Raw genomic sequence first — 25,203 nt, 5'->3', positions numbered from 1 at the left:
GTTGCCCCTTTGCTCCTTTGTTGAGTCCAAAACTTGGTCTTTTTATTGGCTGAGTGTGAACCTTTTACACCTGTATACTCTATACACTTGGGCAAACTAGTTAGTCCAAAGATTTGTGTTGGGCAATTCAACCACCAAAATTATATAGGAACTAGGTGTAAGCCTAATTCCCTTTCAATCTCCCCCTTTTTGGTGATTGATGCCAACACAAATCAAAGCAAATATAGAAGTGCATAATTGAACTAGTTTGCATAATGTAAGTGTAAAGGTTGCTTGGAATTGAGCCAATATAACTACTTACAAGATATGCATGGAATGTTTCTTTCTTATTTAACATTTTGGACCATGCTTGCACCACATGTTTTGTTTTTGCAAATTCTTTTGTAAGTCCATTTCAAAGATCTTTTGCAAATAGTCAAAGGTAAATGAACAAGAGTTAGCAAAGCATTTTCAAGATTTGAAATTTTCTCCCCCTGTTTCAAATGCTTTTTCCTTTGACTAAACAAAACTCCCCCTAAAGGAGATCCACCTCTTAGTGTTCAAGAGGGTTTTGATATACATTTTTGAAAAACTAATTTTCTCCTTCTTTTGAACACAATAGGATACCAATTGATAAATACTCTTGGAAAGCACTATATTTTTGAAATTGGTGGTGGTGCGGTGCGGTCCTTTTGCTTTGGGCTCATTTCTCCCCCTTTTTGGCATGAATCGCCAAAAACGGAATCATTAGAGCCCTCGAAGTACTATCTTCCCCTTTGGTCATAAGTAAATGAGTTAAGATTATACCAAAGATGAAGTCCGGTCCTTTTGCTTGGGGCTTTTACTCTCTCCCCCAAAGACAAGGTCCTTTTCTTGGAGTGATGGCGAAGGATGAGTTACGGAGTGGAAGCCTTTGTCTTTCGCCGAAGACTCCAATTCCCTTTTAATATACCTATGACTTGGTTTGAAATAGACTTGAAAACACATTAGTCATATCAAAAAGTATGAATGAGCTATGTGTGCAATCTAGCAAAAGAAGTTGCGAGAATCAAGAATATTGAGCTCATGCCTAAGTTTGGTAAAGGTTTGTTCATCAAGAGGCTTGGTAAAGATATCGGCTAATTGATCTTTAGTGTTAATGTATGAAATCTCGATATCTCCCTTTTGTTGGTGATCCCTAAGAAAATGATACCGAATGGCTATGTGCTTAGTGCGGCTATGCTCGACGGGATTGTCGGCCATTTTGATTGCACTCTCATTATCACATAGCAAAGGGACTTTGGTTAATTTGTAACCATAGTCCCGCAGGGTCTGCCTCATCCAAAGTAATTGCGCGCAACAATGGCCTGCGGCAATATACTCGGCTTCGGCGGTAGAAAGAGCGACCGAATTTTGCTTCTTTGAAGCCCATGACACCAAGGATCTTCCCAAGAACTGGCAAGTCCCCGATGTGCTCTTCCTATTAATCTTACACCCCGCCCAATCGGCATCGGAATAACCAAGTAAATCAAATGTGGATCCCCGAGTGTACCAAAGCCCAAACTTAGGAATATAAGCCAAATATCTCAAGATTCGTTTTACGGCCGTAAGGTGAGACTCCTTAGGGTCGGATTGGAATCTTGCACACATGCATACGGAAAGCATAATGTCCGGTCGAGATGCACATAAATAAAGCAATGAACCAATCATCGACCGGTATACCTTTTGATCCACGGACTTACCTTCCGTGTCGAGGTCGAGATGCCCATTGGTTCCCATGGGTGTCTTGATGGGCTTGGCATCCTTCATCCCAAACTTGTTTAGAATGTCTTGAGTGTATTTGGTTTGGCTAATGAAGGTGCCCTCTTGGAGTTGCTTCACTTGGAATCCTAAGAAATACTTCAACTCCCCCATCATAGACATCTCGAATTTCTGTGTCATAATCCTACTAAACTCTTCACATGTAGACTCGTTAGTAGACCCAAATATAATATCATCAACATAAATTTGACATACAAACAAGTCATTTTTGAGAGTTTTTGTAAAGAGTGTAGGATCGGCCTTTCCGACTTTGAAGCCATTAGCAATAAGAAAATCTCTAAGGCATTCATACCATGCTCTTGGGGCTTGCTTGAGCCCATAAAGCGCCTTAGAGAGCTTATAGACATGGTTAGGATACTCACTGTCTTCAAAGCCGGGAGGTTGCTCAACATAGACCTCTTCCTTGATTGGTCCGTTGAGGAAGGCACTTTTCACGTCCATTTGATAAAGCTTAAAGCCATGGTAAGTAGCATAGGCTAATAATATGCGAATTGACTCAAGCCTAGCTACGGGTGCATAGGTTTCACCGAAATCCAAACCTTCGACTTGGGAGTATCCTTTGGCCACAAGTCGAGCTTTGTTCCTTGTCACCACACCATGCTCATCTTGCTTGTTGCGGAAGACCCATTTGGTTCCTACAACATTTTGATTAGGACGTGGAACCAAGTGCCATACCTCGTTCCTTGTGAAATTGTTGAGCTCCTCTTGCATCGCCACCACCCAATCCGAATCTTGTAGTGCTTCCTCTACCCTGTGTGGCTCAATAGAGGAAACAAACGAGTAATGTTCACAAAAATGTGCAATACGAGATCTAGTGGTTACCCCCTTTTGAATGTCGCCGAGGATGGTGTCGATGGGGTGATCTCGTTGGATTGCTTGGTGGACTCTTGGGTGTGGCGGTCTTTGTTCTTCATCCTCCTTGTCTTGATCATTTGCATCTCCCCCTTGATCATTGTCGTCATCTTGAGGTGGCTCATTTGCTTGATCTTCTACTTCATCAACTTGAGCTTCATTCTCATTTTGAGTTGGTGGAGATGCTAGCGTGGAGGAGGATGGTTGATCTTGTGCATGTGGAGGCTCTTCGGATTCCTTAGGACACACATCCCCAATGGACATGTTCCTTAGCGCTATGCATGGAGCCTGTTCTTCACCTATCTCATCAAAATCAACTTGCTCTACTTGAGAGCCGTTAGTTTCATCAAACACAACGTCACATGAGACTTCAACTAGTCCAGTGGACTTGTTAAAGACCCTATATGCCCTTGTGTTTGAGTCATAACCAAGTAAAAAGCCTTCTACAGTTTTAGGAGCAAATTTAGATTTCTACCTCTTTTAACAAGAATAAAACATTTGCTACCAAAAACTCTAAAGTATGAAATGTTGGGCTTTTTACCGGTTAGGAGTTCATATGATGTCTTCTTGAGGATTCGGTGAAGATATAATCGGTTGATGGCGTAGCAAGCGGTGTTGACTGCCTCCGCCCAAAACCGATCCGAAGTCTTGTACTCATCAAGCATGGTCCTTGCCATGTCCAATAGAGTTCGATTCTTCCTCTCCACTACACCATTTTGTTGAGGGGTGTAGGGAGAAGAGAACTCATGCTTGATGCCCTCCTCCTCAAGAAAGCCTTCAATTTGAGAGTTCTTGAACTCCGTCCCGTTGTCGCTTCTTATTTTCTTGATCCTTAAGCCGAACTCATTTTGAGCCCGTCTCAAGAATCCCTTTAAGGTCTCTTGGGTTTGAGATTTTTCCTGTAAAAAGAATACCCAAGTGAAGCGAGAATAATCATCCACTATTACAAGACAATACTTACTCCCGCCGATGCTTATGTAAGCAATCGGGCCGAATAGATCTATGTGGAGTAGCTCAAGCGGCCTGTCGGTCGTCATGATGTTCTTGTGTGGATGATGGGTGCCAACTTGCTTCCCGGCTTGGCATGCGCTACAAATCCTGTCTTTCTCAAAATGAACATTTGTTAGTCCTAAAATGTGCTCTCCCTTTAGTAGCTTATGAAGATTCTTCATCCCAACATGGGCTAGTCGGCGGTGCCAGAGCCAACCCATGTTAGTCTTAGCAATCAAGCAAGTGTCGAGTTCAGCTCTATCAAAATCCACCAAGTATAGCTGACCCTCTAACACTCCCTTGAATGCTATTGAATCATCACTTCTTCTAAAGACAGTGACACCTACATCAGTAAAAAGACAGTTGTAGCCCATTTGACATAATTGGGAAACAGAAAGCAAGTTGTAATCTAAAGAATCTACAAGAAAAACATTGGAAATAGAATGGTCAGGAGATATAGCAATTTTACCCAATCCTTTGACCAAACCTTGATTTCCATCCCCGAATGTGATAGCTCGTTGGGGATCTTGGTTTTTCTCATATGAGGAGAACATCCTTTTCTCCCCGGTCATGTGGTTTGTGCACCCGCTGTCGAGTATCCAACTTGAGCCCCCGGATGCATAAACCTACAAAACAAATTTAGTTCTTGACTTTAGGTACCAAAACTGTTTTGGGTCCTTTGGCATTAGAGACAAGAACTTTGGGTACCCAAACACAAGTCTTTGATCCCTTGTGTTTGCCCCCAACAAATTTGGCAACTACCTTGCCGGATTTGCTTGTAAGCACATAAGAAGCATCAAAAGTTTTAAATGAAATAGCATGATCATTTGATGCAATAGGAGTTTTCTTTCTAGGCAACTTGGCACGGGTTGGTTGCCTAGAGCTAGATGTCTCACCCTTATACATAAAAGCATGATTAGGGCCAGAGTGAGACTTCCTAGAATGAATTTTCCTAATTTTGCTCTCGGGATAACTGGCAGGGTACAAAATGTAGCCCTCGTTATCCTGAGGCATGGGAGCCTTGCCCTTAACAAAGTTAGACAAGTTCTTAGAAGGGGCATTAATTTTGACATTGTCTCCCCTTTGGAAGCCAATGCCATCCTTGATGCCAGGGCGTCTCCCATTATAGAGCATACTTCTAGTAAATTTAAATTTTTCATTTTCTAAGTTATGCTCGGCAATTTTAGCATCTAGTTTTGCTATGTGATCATTTTGTTGTTTAATTAACGACATGTGATCATGAATAGCATTAACATCAATATCTCTACATCTAGTGCAAATAGAAACATGCTCAACATTAGATGTAGAGGGTTTGCAAGATTTAAGTTCTACAACCTTAGCATGCAACATTTCATTCTTAGTTCTAAGGTCGGAAATGGTAGCATTGCAAACATCAAAATCTTTAGCCTTAGCAATCAAATTTTCATTCTCTAATCTAAGGCTAGCAAGAGAAATGTTTAATTCTTCAATCCTAGCAAGCAAATTATCATTATTATCTCTAGGATTGGGAATTGAAACATTACAAACATGAGAATCAACCTTAGCATTTAAACTAGCATTTTCATTTCTAAGGTTGTCAATTATCTCACGGCAAATGCTTAGCTCACTAGATAATTTTTCACATTTTTCAATTTGTAAAGCGTAAGCATTTTTAACCTTAACATGTTTCTTATTTTCCTTGATTAGGAAGTCCTCTTGGGAGTCCAAGAGATCATCCTTCTCATGGATGGCACTAATTAGTTCATTTAATTTCTCCTTTTGTTCCATGTTAAGGTTGGCAAAAAGAGTACGCAAATTATCTTCCTCACAACTAGCATTATCATCACTAGAAGACTCATATTTAGTGGAGGAGTTGGATTTAACCTTCTTCTTTTTGCCGTCCTTTGCCATGAGGCACTTGTGGCCGACGTTGGGGAAGAGGAGTCCCTTAGTGACGGCGATGTTGGCGGCGTCCTCGTCGTCGGAGGAGTCGCTTGAGCTTTCGTCGGAGTCCCACTCCCGACAAACATGGGCATCACCGCCCTTCTTCTTGTAGTATCTCTTCTTCTCCTTTCGCCTCCCCTTCTTGTCGTCACCTCGGTCACTGTCACTAGATATAGGACATTTAGCAATAAAATGACCGGGCTTACCACACTTGTAGCAAACCTTCTTGGAACGGGATTTGTAATCCTTCCCCTTCCGTTGCTTGAGGATTTGGCGAAAGCTTTTGATGATTAAAGCCATCTCCTCATTATCGAGCTTGGAGGCGTCAATTGGTTGTCTACTCGATGTAGAATCCTCCTTCTTCTCCTCCGTCGCCTTGAATGCCACCGGTTGTGCTTCGGGCGTAGAGGATTCATCAAGCTCGTTGATCTTCTTTGAACCTTTAATCATGCATTCAAAGCTCACAAAATTCCCGATAACTTCCTCGAGGGTCATTTTAGTATATCTAGGATTACCACGAATTAATTGAACTTGAGTGGGGTTAAGGAAAATGAGAGATCTTAGAATAACCTTAACCACCTCGTGGTCGTCCCACTTTACGCTCCCGAGGTTGCGCACTTGGTTCACCAAGGTTTTGAGCCGGTTGTACATGTCTTGTGGCTCTTCCCCTTGGCGAAGACGAAAACGACCGAGCTCCCCCTCGATTGTTTCCCGCTTGGTGATCTTGGTGAGTTCATCACCCTCGTGCGCCGTCTTGAGTAGGTCCCAAATCTCCTTCGCATTCTTCAACCCTTGCACTTTGTTGTATTCCTCCTTGCTTAGAGAGGCGAGGAGAATGGTTGTAGCTTGAGAGTTGAAATGCTCGATTTGAGACACCTCATCCTCATCATAGTTCTCATCCCCTACGGACGGTACCTGCGCACCAAACTCAACAACATCCCATATGCTTTTGTGGAGCGAGGTTAGATGAAATCGCATTAAATCGCTCCACCTAGCGTAATCTTCACCATCAAAAGTTGGTGGTTTGCCTAATGGGACGGAAAGTAAAGGTGTATGTCTGGAAATGCGAGGATAATGTAGGGGGATCTTACTATACTTCTTGCGCTCTTGGCGCTTAGAAGTGACGGAGGGCGCATCGGAGTCGGAGGTTGATGTTGATGAAGTGTCGGTCTCATAGTAGACCACTTTCCTCATCCTCTTGTGCTTGTCGCCTTTCCGATGCGGCTTGTGGGAAGAAGATTTCTCCTTCTTCTCTTTGTGGTGAGAAGAGGAAGACTTTTTCTCCTTCCGTTTGGAGGAGTCCTTCTTCTTCTCCTTCCTCTTGGTGCGGGACTCTTCCGATGAAGTGCTCCCGTGGCTTGTAGTGGGCTTTTCGCCGGTCTCCATCTCCTTCTTGGCGTGATCTCCCGACATCACTTCGAGCGGTTAGGCTCTAATGAAGCACCGGGTTCTGATACCAATTGAAAGTCGCCTAGAGGGGGGGGGGGGGTGAATAGGGCGAAACTGAAATTTACAAATATAAACACAACTACAAGCCGGGTTAGCGTTAGAAATATAAACGAGTCCGCGAGAGAGGGCGCAAAACAAATCGCAAGCGAATAATGAAGTGTGTGACACGCGGATTTGTTTTACCGAGGTTCGGTTCTTTCAACCTACTCCCCGTTGAGGAGGCCACAAAGGTCGGGTCTCTTTCAACCCTTCCCTCTCTCAAACGGTCCCTCGGACCGAGTGAGCTTCTCTTCTCAAATCAAAGCCGGGAACAAAACTTCCCCGCAAGGGCCACCACACAATTGGTGCCTCCTGCCTTGATTACAATGGAGTTTTGATCACAAGAACAAGTGAGAAAGAAAAGAAGCAATCCAAGCGCAAGAGCTCAAAAGAACACGGCAAATCTCTCTCGCTAATATCACTAAAGCCTTGTGTGGAATTGGAGAGGATTTGATCTCTTTGTATGTGTCTAGAATTGAATGCTAGAGCTCTTGTAGTAGTTGAGAAGTGGAAAACTTGGATGCAATGAATGGTGGGGTGGTTGGGGTATTTATAGCCCCAACCACCAAAAGTGGCCGTTGGGAGGCTGCCTGCTCGATGGCGCACCGGATAGTCCGGTGCCCCCTGCCACGTCATCACTGCCGTTGGATTCTGACCGTTGGAGCTTCTGACTTGTAGGCCCACCTGGGTGTCCGGTGCACACCGGACAGGTACTGTTCCTTGTCCGGTGTGCCAGTATGGGCACGCCTGCCATCTGCGCGCGCAGAGCGCGCATTTATTGCGCGACAGAGAGCCGTTGGCGCGGAGATAGCCGTTGCACCGGAGTCGCACCGGACAGTCCGGTGCACACCGGACAGTCCGGTGAATTATAGTGGACTAGCCGTTGGCGTTTCCCGAAACTGGCGAGTTCCTGAGGCCGACCTCCCTTGGCGCACCGGACACTGTCCGGTGTACACCGGACAGTCCGGTGAATTATAGCCAAGTCGCCTCTGGGAATTCCCGAAGGTGACGAGTTTGTGTCTGAGTCCCCTGGTGCACCGGACATGTCCGGTGGCGCACCGGACAGTCCGGTGCGCCAGACCAGGGGTGCCTTCGGTTGCCCCTTTGCTCCTTTGTTGAGTCCAAAACTTGGTCTTTTTATTGGCTGAGTGTGAACCTTTTACACCTGTATACTCTATACACTTGGGCAAACTAGTTAGTCCAAAGATTTGTGTTGGGCAATTCAACCACCAAAATTATATAGGAACTAGGTGTAAGCCTAATTCCCTTTCACTACTAATTGTGTGAAACTCCTATAGGATTGGTAATAGAGCAAACAACCTTCTGCAGTGAAACTAAGTTGTGTAAGCAAGAGAGATCTGAAAATTCTGAATTGATGGCAAGATGCCAACATTTGAGATGTGTGATCATTAGGCCTTTTTGAAAGAAAGTATAATCATTAGGTCTCAGTTACAAGGTCTCCTCATCATTAGACCATCCTACATACACCAAAATCAAACTGACAGACACTTTTTTGAGGTTTATACATGGATACATGTAGATTTTTTTGTAATTATTTAATGATGTGAAAAAAATCTTTTTTATAGTTTATGTTCTTATTTTGTTTTGTTCTTAGTTTATGATCGGTGGTTTCACTCTTTTAGCTATGTGTACATTTCACTACTGTAACTGTAGCAATGACAAATTACCATATGCTATTTTTTAATTTTCTACACTCTGTGCACATTGGAATTACAAAAATAAATGTCTAATTTCACTAAGTATAATTTAAAAATGATACTTTGCATAACATTATGGCTTAGAGACTATAGTAGCAGATAGTTTAGTAGAAGGCTCAATTAGTAGGATTGTTGCAAGAAAAACACCAGAAAAAGCAGGTATCCTATAATTTTTTTTATCAGAAGTTCCTAGAAAACAAGCAAGAAACGGTCATGGAGCAGCTGGGAAGAAGCTTACGTTTGTCATTTATAAAAGGCCTAAAGCATTCCAAAATGGAAGCACTAATTCTAGAAACAAAAATGGTGCACTAAAAATTTGTTGAGGAGAGAATAGAGGGAGGAGAGAATAGAGGGACATAATAAAGCACGAGGACACATCTTCAATGGTTCCATTTCTATAGATTCTGACGCGGTTCGTATTTTGGGAACTCTTTCTACTGGTAAAGATGAGCCAGTAAATGTTGAGCCTTCTGTTGATGAAATCAAAGTCAGCACAATGAGCAGCCGTTCTAAATTGATGTTTTTAAGGATACTACAAAGGGTCATTATGACCCAGACTATGATAAAAAACTACAAAAGTTTAGCATATTCATCAATATTTTTTGTTGCTACCAATTAGTGTTAATAATGGGATGGTGAATGTGCAACACTTATTTTCTTGCAGGTATGTTAGGAGCTCGATGCCTGACTTCAACTTGAGCCTAGGTGTTTTCAACTTTGTTATGCCTTAGTTTATGCAGTATGGTATTGTCGTATTGGTTATGTGCAATCTACTGGCATGTCCACAAACCAGCATGCTGTGTACTTTTGCCAGCCTGATCTATGAATGGGGGTCTTCTGGAGCTGCTGTTTACCCACATTGGCTAACTCCAGCAATGATGTATCCCCATTGCTATGATAATGTTGGTCCAATGATGTCTTAGGTGAGCGTAATCATATAACTGAATTCTGACATTGCAAATATTGCATTTTGAGTATAATGTGAACTTTCAGTTATAATCTCTAATTGTAACATTATCCTCTATTGAAGCTGAAAGGGAATTAGGCTTACACCTAGTTCCCAAATAATTTTGGTGGTTGAATTGCCCAACACAAATAATCGGACTAACTAGTTTGCCCCAGTGTATAGAGTATACAGGTGTAAAGGTTCACATTCAGTCAATAAAAAGACCAAGTGTTGGATTCATCAAAGGAGCAATGAGGCAACCGAGGGCACCTCTGGCTGGAGGCACCGGACTGTCCGGTGTGCACCGGACAGTGTCCGGTGCGCCCAGAGGACACCAACTCAAACTCTTCGCCCTCGGGAATTCTCGGAAGCCGGCGCGCTATAATTCACCGGACTGTCCGGTGTGCACCGGACATGTCCGGTGCTCCAAGGAAGCGCGGTCTCCGAAACTCGCCAGCCTCGGGTTCGCGCGGCAGCCGCTCCGCTAAAATTCACCGGACTGTCCGGTGTGCACCGGACTGTCCGGTGTGCCAGCGAAGCAACGGCTCCCTGCGGCGCCAACGGCTCCCTGCGGTGCATTTAATGCGCGCGCAGCGCGCGCAGACGTCAGGCACGCCCATACTGGTGCACCGGACATCAAACAGTACATGTCCGGTGTGCACCGGACACCCAGGCGGGCCCACAAGTCAGAAGCTCCAACGGCTAGAATCCAACGGCAGTGATGACGTGGCAGGGGGCACCGGACTGTCCGGTGTGCACCGGACTGTCCGGTGCGCCATCGAGCAGACGCCTCCAGCCAACGGTCAAGTTTGGTGGTTGGGGCTATAAATACCCCAACCACCCCACCATTCATTGCATCCAAGTTTTCCACTTATCAACTACTACAAGAGCTCTAGCATTCAATTCTAGACACACAAAAGAGATCAAATCCTCTCCAATTCCACACAAAGCCCTAGTGACTAGTAAGAGTGATTTGCCGTGTTCATTTGAGCTCTTGCGCTTGGATTGCTTCTTTTCTTTCTCACTTGTTCTTGAGATCACAACTCCATTGTAATCAAGGCAAGAGGCACCAATTGTGTGGTGGCCCTTGCGGGGAAGTTTTGTTCCCGGCTTTGATTTGAGAAGAGAAGCTCACTCGGTCCAAGGGACCGTTTGAGAGAGGGAAGGGTTGAAAGAGACCCGGCCTTTGTGGCCTCCTCAACGGGGAGTAGGTTTGCAAGAACCGAACCTCGGTAAAACAAATCTCCGTGTCTCACTTGCTTATACGCTTGGGATTTGTTTTGCGCCCTCTCTCTCGGACTCGTTTATATTTCTAACGCTAACCCGGCTTGTAGTTGTGTTTATATTTGTAAATTTCAGTTTCGCCCTATTCACCCCCCCTCTAGGCGACTATCAATTGGTATCAGAGCCCGGTGCTTCATTAGAGCCTAACCGCTCGAAGTGATGTCGGGAGATCACGCCAAGAAGGAGATGGAGACCGGCGAAAAGCCCACTACAAGCCACGGGAGCACTTCATCGGAAGAGTCCCGCACCAAAAGGAGGGAGAAGAAGAAGAGCTCCTCCAACAAAGGGAAGGAGAAGAAATCTTCTTCTCACCACAAAGAGAAGAAGGAAAAATCTTCTTCCCACAAGTCGCATCGGAAAGGCGACAAGCACAAGAGGATGAGGAAGGTGGTCTACTACGAGACCGACACTTCATCAACATCGACCTCCGACTCCGATGCGCCCTCCGTCACTTCTAAGCGCCAAGAGCGCAAGAAGTATAGTAAGATCCCCCTACGCTACCCTCGCATTTCCAAACATACACCTTTACTTTCCGTCCCATTAGGCAAACCACCAACTTTTGATGGTGAAGATTGCGCTAGGTGGAGCGATTTAATGCGATTTCATCTAACCTCGCTCCACAAAAGCATATGGGATGTTGTTGAGTTTGGTGCGCAGGTACCATCCGTAGGGGATGAGAACTATGATGAGGATGAGGTGGCCCAAATCGAGCACTTCAACTCTCAAGCAACAACAATACTCCTCGCCTCTCTAAGTAGAGAGGAGTATAACAAAGTACAAGGGTTGAAGAGCGCCAAGGAGATTTGGGATTTACTCAAGACCGCGCATGAAGGTGATGAGCTCACCAAGATCACCAAGCGGGAAACGATTGAGGGGGAGCTCGGTCGGTTCCGGCTTCGCAAAGGGGAGGAGCCACAACACATGTACAATCGGCTCAAGACCTTGGTGAACCAAGCGCGCAACCTCGGGAGCGTAAAGTGGGATGACCACGAGGTGGTTAAGGTTATTCTAAGATCACTTATTTTCCTTAACCCTACACAAGTTCAATTAATCCGTGGTAATCCTAGATATACCAAAATGACCCCCGAGGAAGTTATCGGGAATTTTGTGAGTTTTGAATGCATGATCGAAGGATCGAGGAAGATCAACGAGCTTGATGATGCCACCACATCCGAAGCTCAACCTGTTGCATTCAAAGCAACGGAGGAGAAGAAGGAGGAGTCTACACCAAGTCGACAACCAATCGACGCCTCCAAGCTTGACAATGAGGAGATGGCGCTCGTCATCAAGAGCTTCCGCCAAATCCTCAAACAAAGGAGGGGGAAAGACTACAAGTCCCGCTCCAAGAAGGTTTGCTATAAGTGTGGTAAGCCCGGTCACTTTATTGCTAAATGTCCATTATCAAGTGATAGTGACAGGGGCGACGATAAGAAGGGGAGAAGAAAGGAGAAGAAGAGATACTACAAGAAGAAGGGCGGTGATGCCCATGTTTGTCGGGAGTGGGACTCCGACGAAAGCTCTAGCGACTCCTCCGACGACGAGGACGCCGCCAACATCGCCGTCACCAAGGGACTCCTCTTCCCCAACGTCGGCCACAATTGCCTCATGGCAAAGAACGGCAAAAAGAAGGTTAAATCTAAAACCTCCACTAAATATGAATCCTCTAGTGATGACAATGCTAGTGATGAGGAAGATAATTTGCGTTCCCTTTTTGCCAACCTTAACATAGCTCAAAAGGAAAAAATTGAATGAATTGGTTAGTGCTATTCATGAAAAGGATGACCTTTTGGATTCCCAAGAGGATTGTCTAATTAAAGAAAACAAAAAACATGTTAAGGTTAAAAAGGCTTATGCTCTTGAAATTGAGAAATGTGAAAAATTATCTAGTGAGCTAAGCACTTGTCGTGAGATGATTGACAACCTTAGAAATGAAAATGCTATCTTAAATGCTAAGGTTGATTCACATGTTTGTAATGTTTCAATTCCCAATCTTAGAGATGATAATGTTGACTTGCTTGCTAAGATTGATGAATTGAATGTGTCTCTTGCTAGCCTTAGATTAGAGAATGAAAATTTAATTGCTAAGGCTAAAGATTTTGATGTTTGCAAAGTTACAATTGCCGATCTTAGAGATAAGAATGATATACTTCGTGCTAAGATTGTTGAACTTAATTCTTGCAAACCATCTACATCTACCATTGAGCATGTCACTATTTGTACTAGATGTAGAAATGTTGATATTAATGCTATTCATGATCACATGTCGTTAATTAAACAACAAAATGATCACATAGCAAAATTAGATGCTAAAATTGCCGAGCATAACTTAGAAAATGAAAAATTTAAATTTGCTAGAAGTATGCTCTATAATGGGAGACGCCCTGGCATCAAGGATGGCATTGGCTTCCAAAGGGGAGACAATGTCAAACTTAATACCCCTCCTAAAAATTTGTCTAACTTTGTTAAGGGCAAGGCTCCCATGCCTCAGGATAACGAGGGTTACATTTTGTACCCTGCTGGTTATCCCGAGAGCAAAATTAGGAGAATTCACTCTAGGAAGTCTCACTCTGGCCCTAACCATGCTTTTATGTATAGGGGTGAGACATCTAGCTCTAGGCAACCAACCCGTGCCAAGTTGCCTAGAAAGAAAACTCCTAATGCATCAAATGATCATGCTATTTCATTTAAAACTTTTGATGCTTCTTATGTGTTGACTAACAAATCCGGCAAAGTAGTTGCCAAATATGTTGGGGGCAAGCACAAGGGGTCAAGGACTTGTGTTTGGGTACCCAAAGTTCTTGTGTCTAATGCCAAAGGACCCAAAACCATTTGGGTACCTAAAGTCAAGAACTAAAATTGTTTTGTAGGTTTATGCATCCGGGGGCTCAAGTTGGATACTCGACAGCGGGTGCACAAACCACATGACAGGGGAGAAAAGGATGTTCTCCTCATATGAGAAAAACCAAGATCCCCAACGAGCTATCACATTCGGGGATGGAAATCAAGATTTGGTCAAAGGATTGGGTAAAATTGCTATATCTCCTGACCATTCTATTTCCAATGTTTTTCTTGTAGATTCTTTAGATTACAACTTGCTTTCTGTTTCACAATTATGTCAAATGGGCTACGATTGTCTTTTTACTGATATAGGTGTCACTGTCTTTAGAAGAAGTGATGATTCAATAGCATTTAAGGGTGTGTTAGAGGGTCAGCTATACTTAGTAGATTTTGATAGAGCTGAGCTCGACACATGCTTAATTGCTAAGATTAACATGGGTTGGCTCTGGCACCGCCGACTAGCCCATGTTGGAATGAAGAATCTTCATAAGCTTCTAAAGGGAGAGCACATTTTAGGTTTAACAAATGTTCATTTTGAGAAAGACAGGATTTGTAGCGCATGCCAGGCGGGGAAGCAAGTTGGCACTCATCATCCACACAAGAACATCATGACGACCGACAGGCCGCTTGAGCTACTCCACATGGATCTTTTCGGCCCGATTGCTTACATAAGCATCGGCGGGAGTAAGTATTGTCTTGTAATAGTGGATGATTATTCTCGCTTCACTTGGGTATTCTTCTTACAGGAAAAATCTCAAACCCAAGAAACCTTAAAGGGATTCTTGAGACGGGCTCAAAATGAGTTCGGCTTAAGGATCAAGAAAATAAGGAGCGACAACGGGACGGAGTTCAAGAACTCACAAATTGAAGGCTTCCTTGAGGAGGAGGGCATCAAGCATGAGTTCTCCTCTCCCTACACGCCACAACAAAATGGTGTAGTAGAGAGAAAGAATCGAACTCTATTGGACATGGCAAGAACCATGCTTGATGAGTACAAGACACCGGACCGGTTTTGGGCCGAAGCGGTCAACACCGCCTGCTATGCCATCAACCGGTTATATCTTCACCGAATCCTCAAGAAGACATCATATGAACTCCTAACCGGTAAAAAGCCCAACATTTCATACTTTAGAGTTTTTGGTAGCAAATGCTTTATTCTTGTTAAAAGAGGTAGAAAATCTAAATTTGCTCCTAAAACTGTAGAAGGCTTTTTACTTGGTTATGACTCAAACACAAGGGCATATAGGGTCTTTAACAAGTCCACTGGACTAGTTGAAGTCTCATGTGACGTTGTGTTTGATGAAACTAACGGCTCTCAAGTAGAGCAAGTTGATCTTGATGAGGTAGGTGAAGAACAGGCTCCATGCATAGCGCTAAGGAACATGTCCATTGGGGATGTGTGTCCTAGGGAATCCGAAGAGCCTCCAAATGCACAAGATCAACCGTCCTCCTCCATGCAAGCATCTCCACCAACTCAAAATAAGGATGAAGCTCAAGTTGATGAAGGGCAAAATCAAGAAGATGAGCCACCTCAAGATGATGGCAATGATCAAGGGGGAGATGCAATTGATCAAGAAAAGAAGGATGAGGAAGAACCAAGGCCGCCACACCCAAGAGTCCACCAAGCAATCCAACGAGATCACCCCGTCGACACCATCCTCGGCGACATTCATAAGGGGGTAACCACTCGATCTCGTGTTGCACATTTTTGTGAACATTACTCTTTTGTTTCCTCTATTGAGCCACACAGGATAGAGGAAGCACTTCAAGATTCGGATTGGGTGGTGGCGATGCAAGAGGAGCTCAACAACTTCACGAGGAATGAGGTATGGCATTTGGTTCCACGTCCTAACCAAAATGTTGTAGGAACCAAATGGGTCTTCCGCAACAAGCAAGATGAGCATGGTGTGGTGACAAGGAACAAAGCACGACTTGTGGCCAAGGGATACTCCCAAGTCGAAGGTTTGGATTTCGGTGAAACCTATGCACCCGTAGCTAGGCTTGAGTCAATTCGCATATTATTGGCCTATGCTACTTACCATAGCTTTAAGCTTTATCAAATGGACGTGAAAAGTGACTTCCTCAACGGACCAATCAAGGAAGAGGTCTATGCTGAGCAACCTCCCGGCTTTGAAGACAGTGAGTACCCTAACCATGTCTATAGGCTCTCTAAGGCGCTTTATGGGCTCAAGCAAGCCCCAAGAGCATGGTATGAATGCCTAAGAGATTTCCTTATTTCTAATGGCTTCAAAGTCGGCAAGGCCGATCCTACACTCTTTACTAAAACTCTTGAAAATGACTTGTTTGTATGCCAAATTTATGTTGATGATATTATATTTGGGTCTACTAACGAGTCTACATGTGAAGAGTTTAGTAGGATCATGACACAGAAATTCGAGATGTCAATGATGGGGGAGTTGAAGTATTTTCTAGGATTCCAAGTCAAGCAACTCCAAGAGGGCACCTTCATTAGCCAAACGAAGTACACTCAAGACATTCTAACCAAGTTTGGAATGAAGGATGCCAAGCCCATCAAGACTCCCATGGGAACCAATGGGCATCTCGACCTCGACACGGGAGGTAAGTCCGTGGATCAAAAGGTATACCGGTCGATGATTGGTTCATTGCTTTATTTATGTGCATCTCGACCGGACATTATGCTTTCCATTTGCATGTGTGCAAGATTCCAATCCGACCCTAAGGAATCCCACCTTACGGCCGTAAAGCGAATCTTGAGATATTTGGCTTACACACCTAAGTTTGGGCTTTGGTACCCTCGGGGATCCACATTTGATTTGATTGGTTATTCGGATGCCGATTGGGCGGGGTGCAAAATTAATAGGAAGAGCACATCGGGGACTTGCCAGTTCTTGGGAAGATCCTTGGTGTCTTGGGCTTCAAAGAAGCAAAATTCGGTCGCTCTTTCCACCGCCGAAGCCGAGTACATTGCCGCAGGACATTGTTGCGCGCAATTGCTTTGGATGAGGCAAACCCTGCGGGACTACGGTTACAAATTAACCAAAGTCCCTTTGCTATGTGATAATGAGAGTGCAATCAAAATGGCCGACAATCCCGTCGAGCATAGCCGCACTAAGCACATAGCCATTCGGTATCATTTTCTTAGGGATCACCAACAAAAGGGGGATATCGAGATTTCTTACATTAACACTAAAGATCAATTAGCCGATATCTTTACCAAGCCTCTTGATGAACAAACTTTTACCAAACTTAGGCATGAGCTCAATATTCTTGATTCTAGAAATTTCTTTTGCTAGCTTGCTCACATAGCTCATTTATATACCTTTGATCATATCTCTTTCATATGCTATGACTAATGTGTTTTTCAAGTCTATTTCAAACCAAGTCATAGGTGTATTGAAAGGGAATAGGAGTCTTCGGCGAAGACAAAGGCTTCCACTCCGTAACTCATCCTTCGCCATCGCTCCAAGAAAAGGACCTTGTCTTAGGGGGAGAAATGAGCCCAAAGCAAAAGGACCGGATTTCGTCTTTGGTATAATCTTAACTCATTTACTTATGACCAAAGGGCTCTAATGATTCCGTTTTTGGCGATTCATGCCAAAAAGGGGGAGAAATGAGCCCAAAGCAAAAGGACCGCACCACCACCAATTTCAAAACTTAGTGTTTTCCAAGAAGTATTTATCAATTGGGATCCTGTTGTGTTCAAAAGGGGGAGAAAGTAGTATTTCAAAATGGTATATCAAAACCCTCTTGAACACTAAGAGGAGGATTTAATTTAGGGGGGAGTTTTGTCTAGTCAAAGGAAAAGCATTTGAAACGAGGGGAGAAAATTTCAAATCTTGAAAATGCTTTGCAAACTCTTATTCATTTACCTTTGACTATTTGCAAAAGATCTTTGAAATGGATTTACAAAAGGATTTGCAAAAACAAAACATGTGGTGCAAACGTGGTCCAAAATGCTAAATAAGAAAGAAACATTCCATGCATATCTTGTAAGTAGTTTTATTGGCTCAATTCCAAGCAACCTTTACACTTACATTATGCAAATTAGTTCAATTATGCACTTCTATAATTGCTTTGGTTTGTGTTGGCATCAATCACCAAAAAGGGGGAGATTGAAAGGGAATTAGGCTTACACCTAGTTCCCAAATAATTTTGGTGGTTGAATTGCCCAACACAAATAATCGGACTAACTAGTTTGCCCCAGTGTATAGAGTATACAGGTGTAAAGGTTCACATTCAGTCAATAAAAAGACCAAGTGTTGGATTCATCAAAGGAGCAATGAGGCAACCGAGGGCACCTCTGGCTGGAGGCACCGGACTGTCCGGTGTGCACCGGACAGTGTCCGGTGCGCCCAGAGGACACCAACTCAAACTCTTCGCCCTCGGGAATTCTCGGAAGCCGGCGCGCTATAATTCACCGGACTGTCCGGTGTGCACCGGACATGTCCGGTGCTCCAAGGAAGCGCGGTCTCCGAAACTCGCCAGCCTCGGGTTCGCGCGGCAGCCGCTCCGCTAAAATTCACCGGACTGTCCGGTGTGCACCGGACTGTCCGGTGTGCCAGCGAAGCAACGGCTCCCTGCGGCGCCAACGGCTCCCTGCGGTGCATTTAATGCGCGCGCAGCGCGCGCAGACGTCAGGCACGCCCATACTGGTGCACCGGACATCAAACAGTACATGTCCGGTGTGCACCGGACACCCAGGCGGGCCCACAAGTCAGAAGCTCCAACGGCTAGAATCCAACGGCAGTGATGACGTGGCAGGGGGCACCGGACTGTCCGGTGTGCACCGGACTGTCCGGTGCGCCATCGAGCAGACGCCTCCAGCCAACGGTCAAGTTTGGTGGTTGGGGCTATAAATACCCCAACCACCCCACCATTCATTGCATCCAAGTTTTCCACTTCTCAACTACTACAAGAGCTCTAGCATTCAATTCTAGACACACAAAAGAGATCAAATCCTCTCCAATTCCACACAAAGCCCTAGTGACTAGTAAGAGTGATTTGCCGTGTTCATTTGAGCTCTTGCGCTTGGATTGCTTCTTTTCTTTCTCACTTGTTCTTGAGATCACAACTCCATTGTAATCAAGGCAAGAGGCACCAATTGTGTGGTGGCCCTTGCGGGGAAGTTTTGTTCCCGGCTTTGATTTGAGAAGAGAAGCTCACTCGGTCCAAGGGACCGTTTGAGAGAGGGAAGGGTTGAAAGAGACCCGGCCTTTGTGGCCTCCTCAACGGGGAGTAGGTTTACAAGAACCGAACCTCGGTAAAACAAATCTCCGTGTCTCACTTGCTTATACGCTTGGGATTTGTTTTGCGCCCTCTCTCTCGGACTCGTTTATATTTCTAACGCTAACCCGGCTTGTAGTTGTGTTTATATTTGTAAATTTCAGTTTCGCCCTATTCACCCCCCTCTAGGCGACTATCAGAAGCATCATAACTTTTTTTCACCATGTTTTCTATATTTCAGTAGTAGCCCTACAAAAGTTTGGTTGTTTAGATATGAATAGCCAGCAAACGAATTTTGGCTCTAACAAAATTGTATAACAAGAGGAACTTGTTTTCGGAAACACAGGAATCTGTACATTTTATTTTCATATATGAAATTCCATACACGTGAAGATACTGTAGGCATGTTTTATAGTAAATTTTAGCTCACGTGGCAACACATGAGCACACACCTTTAAGGTAAGATCTCTTTGTGTCCTTGGTATATATAAGATCAATAAATATCAATTTTGCAATGCCCGCTCAAATGATTCTTCATGCCAATATTGATTCATGTGCTTCCAAAGGAACCAAAGTTCAGTTATCCGATCTACTTGAACGAGCTAACCGAAGCGGCGTCCACCGTCTATGATCACATTTTCTAGCAGACGTGCATCAAGGCTGCCAATTAGGCACATAAGAATTGTCCTACCTGCCAGAGGAGACTTACTCCAACCCAGCTAGACAGCCACACAGGGTGTACTTTCCATTAATAGAGTAGCCCAATGCAGTCATTTTGATACAAGTTCTACAGCGCCTGACCTATGTGTGTTGTGGCGGGTTGTATGTTGGAGGTATTTTGGGGCTTGTCATTAGCATAATGTTACGAGGATTTGACAAGTGGTTTTGCCCTCTTCATCCAACGCATCGTACCAAGGCTGGATTATAAGAAAGTATATTGTGGCATCATCTGAATATTGTTGTGTGTTTGTTAACTATGGTCGATGCGACATCTTAACTTTATGTCTAGGATGTCAATTGTGATGCATGCAATTTGAATCGAGATTTTATATATATATTGTCATTGTTTGGTGTTTATGATATGTAATATTACCCGTACGCGCAACATGCATGCTATTGAATTCACTGATACCTATATCACCATTAGATTTATTATTTTGTATATATGTTTTATATTAATTTTTAACTCTCCTAGTAACGTATGAGTACGTACCTAGTAGTAGATAGAGAAGATTTGAAATCCTATTCCCATTCGTTGGAATCTATCTCAAATCCCAGCAGCCTGCTAGGCCCAGCGTATCTCCTCCAGCAGGCGGTTAAGCGGCCCGGCACCGGACTCCGTTCAACAGTTGCCATTTCGTCTCCCGTTCGCCCCCGCGTGCTCTCTTGTCGCCACTGCCGCGGCCGTCGCTCTACCGCCTCTACGCCAGGTGCCTAGTCCTGTCCTCGCCGGTCCCTTCGCCGAGTTTTCATCGGGTCCTTCGCCAGGTCTCCATCGGTCCGGTCGCCTGCGACGAGCATCCACCAGGTATGCACAATGCGCATCCCTTCCCTTCCCTTCCTGATGTGCGAGTGTGAAGCCGAGCACCCTGAACCCTATTCTAACACAGATCTGGGTATTTGTATTCGTATCTCGTCTAATTACATGTCTGTAAATGTACTATGCCTTCGACTTTTGTTTCGAAAACAAAAAACAAAAAGCTACTGGGTGAACATGGGCACACCAATGTCGCCGTGGAAGGGGCGGCTGCGCTCTCACCACGCGACCGTTCAAAGTTTGTCCAAGAGGAGGCTCCCTTCTCGGACCAAGAACCCGGAGGAGAAAGAGAAGCTCCGAACATCGACGAAGAAGGCTGCCCCGAAGAAGACGGCGAGAGGTCGCCCCGCTGGAGCTGCTCAACAGCAGCCGATGGCTCGCTTAGGACTGTCGTCGCGGCATGCTGGAAGAGACTCTGAGCATCCAGTTGTGATAGACGATGATGTAAACGGGGTAGGAGCTGCTGTTGCTTGACTTCTATGTCCCCCCCCCCCCCCCCCCCCCCCCCCCCTATCAGTACCATCTGTTTCATTCCTGAATGTTATTAAATCATGTTTGTTAGTTAGAAGCTTGATTCAGTTTATACTTCATTCATAGCTTATGAGAAATAGCATCATAATTTGGACTTCCTCTTGTAGGAATGTAACGGCAGGGCTGATCAATCAGCAACTACGCCTCTCCGCAGGTCCCCACGACTACACGTGGAAGATAAGAGTTTGGGCAAGTCACCATTGCCACCAAATCGCCGGGAGACCTCTGCTAACAGAAAGACTAAAAATGCTCATAGGAAATACAAAAATCAAGAGAGCCTGAAAAGGAATAGCGCAAGTGCTGCATTATCACCTAGGAAAGATATTTCAGATGTGTCTAACAAAAAGAGTGACAAACATGAGTTAAAGCCCAACCGTTGTGAAGTGCTAACAGGAAAGAGGAAGAGAGGAACAGAAAGGAGGCTGTCATCGAAGAAGCAACGTTGCCAGGATCCCAAACTATTGCCTGCGGTTTGCCAAGAGATTGCACCTTGCAATGAACCCAGAAAATCTACACACAGAAGGATTGAAAAGGACCCCTCTATTGAGGAATTTGAGGTGAAGCTTAAAGTTGCTAATGAGAGATTGACAAACATTGATGAAAACATCAACAAGCTAAGTGGGACCGAGAGAGAAGAAATGGGAAATTTCTGTGGTTCTGATTGGACAAAAGAGCAGGACATGGCATTGCGCAAAGCTTACTTCAGTGCCCGACCATCCCCACATTTCTGGAAGAGAGTTTCAAAAATGGTACCTAGTATTTACATCATTTGCTTTAGCGTCCTTTACATTTCTTATAAGTTGCAAGAGCTGACTGAAGAAACATTGTTGTTATACACTAATTTGACTTGCTTACATGAAAAAAAGGACAAGAATGCGAAGTATTGTGGCAAAAAAATGTTTTTGCATCTTTCAGAAATGAATCTCAGTGCAAATGGTCTGTTCACATGTTATTTTGTATTTTGTTTCACCATTCCGTTTTCACTATCAAGGTTTTAGAAATATATCTATGATGTGGGTGTTATATGAAGATTCATAGCTGAAAGTTAACAAAGTTATTAATTATTGATTGGACTTGTTACTAACCTTAGGGATTTAAGAAGACAATCTATCCCTTATTTAGGGATGAGTGCAATATATAGGCGTCTTTGTAGGCATATGGGTCTACTGAAGAAAAATATGTGTGCTACAAACTGGCATATCTACCACGTTCAATTAAGATAGCATGTCAGTAGAGGATCATGGATCGTTATCATAGTGAAAGAGAAACACGTCGATGTAGTGGAAGTAGTCGAACGCCCTCGCGTACCAGCAACAGCAACACGTTCACCTGTCATCTTCAAGTTCGTTGCTGATCAACACTGCAACAATGTATTCACAGTATCCACACGTGCTGGGATGAAACTCTGTGACGCCGGTGTGCTAGCACCGCGTGGAATGAGAGAAACGACGACGACATCTTGAGCTTAGAAACTGGAAACGTGGAACTTGTCCACGTTCCTCGATCTCTCGCATCATTAAGTTTCAGTAACGGTTCATTCTTTTTTCCATAGCTTACAGATTTGCTAATTCTGTTAACAAAAAGGGTATGATTAGAAAAATTCAATTAATAAAACATCTTAGAAAAAAGTTGAATAGCTGGGGGTTCAATTCATCAAATTTACCTTTATCTTTTTAAAATTAATTGCACAAATGTAAAAACTTGGGGACTAATGGTTTTGATTGCACAATCAAAATAGCCTGAGCTTTGATACTGCCAGTTTGCTTTTCTTTTTCATACTTCACTGGAATATTTCAGTGGTAGGCCCTATTTTTTATCTGGCACATTTTTGTGTGGATATATTCCTTTGTCATTTATTAGCTCAGTGATTTTTGAGACAACTCTTTTCAGGTGCCAGGGAGATCTGCTGAAGACTGCTTCAACAGAATTTATAATGACCTCTCAACACCGACTCCAATTGCACCACGTCCCAGAACAAGTAAAACAACATTTTCTCCTATAGGAAATCTCACATTATCTGATCCAAAGCTTCCAAATATCTTGGAACCTACAGTCGGAAGGCAAAAGACCGCTAACCAAAAGAGTCTAGTAGCACAGAAGACAGTTAGGCATTTGTTGCAGAAGCATTGCCGCATTGACCAAGCTCAAGAGGCCGACCACTTCTCAATTTTTGAAAGCTCACCAAGTGCCTTACAATTGAACTTATCTTTTGAAGATTCTCCTGGTACTCCTGACAGTTATATGAATTCAGATTCTCTAGGCAAGCACAGTGGAAGTTCTTCAGCACGGAAGAAACCATTTTCAAGGTTAAGAACTAAGCCATCTGAACCGAGCCCAGCAGTTCTAAAGCCTATAAAGAATGCTATCTTACATGAGAAGTACATTGATCAATTGGCACGTAGAGAAGGCACAAAAAGGCCTCGCAGAAGGACTCCAGCAGGCTCTAAAACTGCTGATTCTGGGAAGTCTCTTTCTGAGCAGCAAGCTGGTAGTCTGAAGGCTGCTAAAAATGCTCTCATCTCAGAAGCAACGGACTTCATAAGCAGTTTTAAGGCGCTGCAAGCCAATTCCCTTGCACATGTTGTGGAGAATAGCGAAGACGAGATTGAATGTGATGCCAGTGATTGTAGCTATGCTGATAAAGAATGAGGAGGTGCTTACAGTCTTGATGCCCAGCGGCACTTAGCAATCATTTCCTTTATGTCAACTGACTTTAGTCATCACTTATCAGTGCCTGTTGCTGCAATAAGGCTAGGCAGTTGTCAGGGCTGTCTATTCTGCCTGATGCTGTATTTAGTTTTGAACCTCTTAGTGCCCTCAGAGATGTTAGTTAGTTGTGAAAGTGCTACCTTCATCGTGCCTTATGAAGACTGAAATCACTGGAGATTACAATGGTCGAACCTGATTCTCTTGTTTGCATAAAGTAGAAAGCTTCATCAAACATAGTTTGTTCCACTTTTTTTCTTGAACACACAAGAGAACTGCATATCATTTTCATTAAAGAAGAAAAAAATATGACAGATCCAGTGCCAGAGGCCCCCACATCAATGGGGTATGGGGAAGGCATAAACTGAGTTAAACCTCCCCGCAAAAACAGAAATGAATGGTCTGTTCAATTGATAAGGAGGTTTCAGCCATGTTACATTAGTGCGGCGCTAATTAAAAATACTCTCCATGTAAGATCCACATAGTTTTACCTTTTCTTTCCAGTGACCTTATGAACCCAGGTAAGATGTATCTCAGAATTAGTCTCCTAAAGCCTCTGAATTTTATGCGTCATTTCCTATTCTGAGCTTACATTATGATGAACGCCATGGCACTGATACATTGCCATTGCTGGTAATTGGTGGATGAGGAGCCATTCAACATTAATTCAGAAAGCGCATATAGTTTGAGATAGTGAAATGGCACTGTTTTACTTTATTGCTATATGGTATTCTGGCGAGTTGAAATATTTATTATCTAGCTGGTTCTGGTTGGTCTCTTAAAATATCCTGCACTTTAACTTGTGACTTGTAAGATATCTGGGTAACTGGCAGATGATATACTCAACTATGTTCATTTTTTCTTAGCTGCTTAGGATCCATTGTAGCAGCTGTTTTGTGGCTCTGATCTTACAGATTGAAGGTATGAGCTCATAACTGAGGTTTTCACTTAGATGGTATGAACACCTATTTTGTACAATTAAGTATAGTTACATCTTATGTGGTCTTTTTACTCTGAAGCACATGAACTTCTCACCTGATGAAGGGAAAGTTACCAGGTTAAACCTGATATATATAGTTAAGGCGCAACATGATTTTGTTGTGAAAGGAATCAGTATACTCTTTTCTTGAACCAGAATTAGTCTGGTGTAAGCAGTTACTAAAGTTTAATATGTTCCACATGATGGCTTCGTTACTACTTTATTTACTGCCTGTGCTGTTACACAATTGGCGCATTATTTCCCTTGTTCAGGTAACACAAGTGACATTCCATGTTCTACCGGCGACTGCTCCTGGGGCTGTTTTGTGTAGTTAGCTGTTAGCATCTGACAGTTTTAACAGCCAATACTTTAGTCCCTCAAATCAAACTGGGCCTTAGTCTTTTTGGTTGAATTACTATTTCTACCA

The 25,203-nt window shown here is 43.8% G+C and overlaps 1 protein-coding gene and 1 pseudogene across 1 annotated transcript; both read left to right on the top strand.

Moving 5' to 3' along the window:
- Positions 1–8,824: 8,824 nt before the first annotated feature.
- LOC103631654 (uncharacterized) lies at positions 8,825–9,673 on the top strand (annotated as a pseudogene).
- A 10,712-nt stretch (positions 9,674–20,385) lies between these two features.
- Positions 20,386–23,974, top strand: LOC100502236 (uncharacterized). The gene is made up of 4 exons (NM_001196713.1): positions 20,386–20,551; positions 20,725–21,013; positions 21,199–21,840; positions 22,982–23,974. Exons 2-4 carry the CDS (start codon positions 20,738–20,740, stop codon positions 23,738–23,740), a joined length of 1,677 nt encoding a protein of 558 aa, NP_001183642.1. The 5' UTR covers positions 20,386–20,551; positions 20,725–20,737; the 3' UTR covers positions 23,741–23,974.
- Positions 23,975–25,203: the final 1,229 nt, after the last annotated feature.

Source organism: Zea mays, chromosome 6 (genome assembly GCF_902167145.1).
Source record: "Zea mays cultivar B73 chromosome 6, Zm-B73-REFERENCE-NAM-5.0, whole genome shotgun sequence".
Classification (NCBI taxonomy): domain Eukaryota; kingdom Viridiplantae; phylum Streptophyta; class Magnoliopsida; order Poales; family Poaceae; genus Zea; species Zea mays.
Note: the sequence above shows the minus strand (reverse complement) of the source record. Positions and strands in the feature narration are given on the sequence as shown.

Bases quoted from the DNA above. Each gene is read 5' to 3' on its own strand.
- LOC100502236 (NM_001196713.1), top strand. From the start codon at position 20,738: ATGGGCACACCAATGTCGCCGTGGAAGGGGCGGCTGCGCTCTCACCAC. The intron at 21,014-21,198 runs GTAGGAGCTGCT...TTCCTCTTGTAG, and splicing joins TAGACGATGATGTAAACGGG to GAATGTAACGGCAGGGCTGA. The intron at 21,841-22,981 runs GTACCTAGTATT...AACTCTTTTCAG, and splicing joins GGAAGAGAGTTTCAAAAATG to GTGCCAGGGAGATCTGCTGA.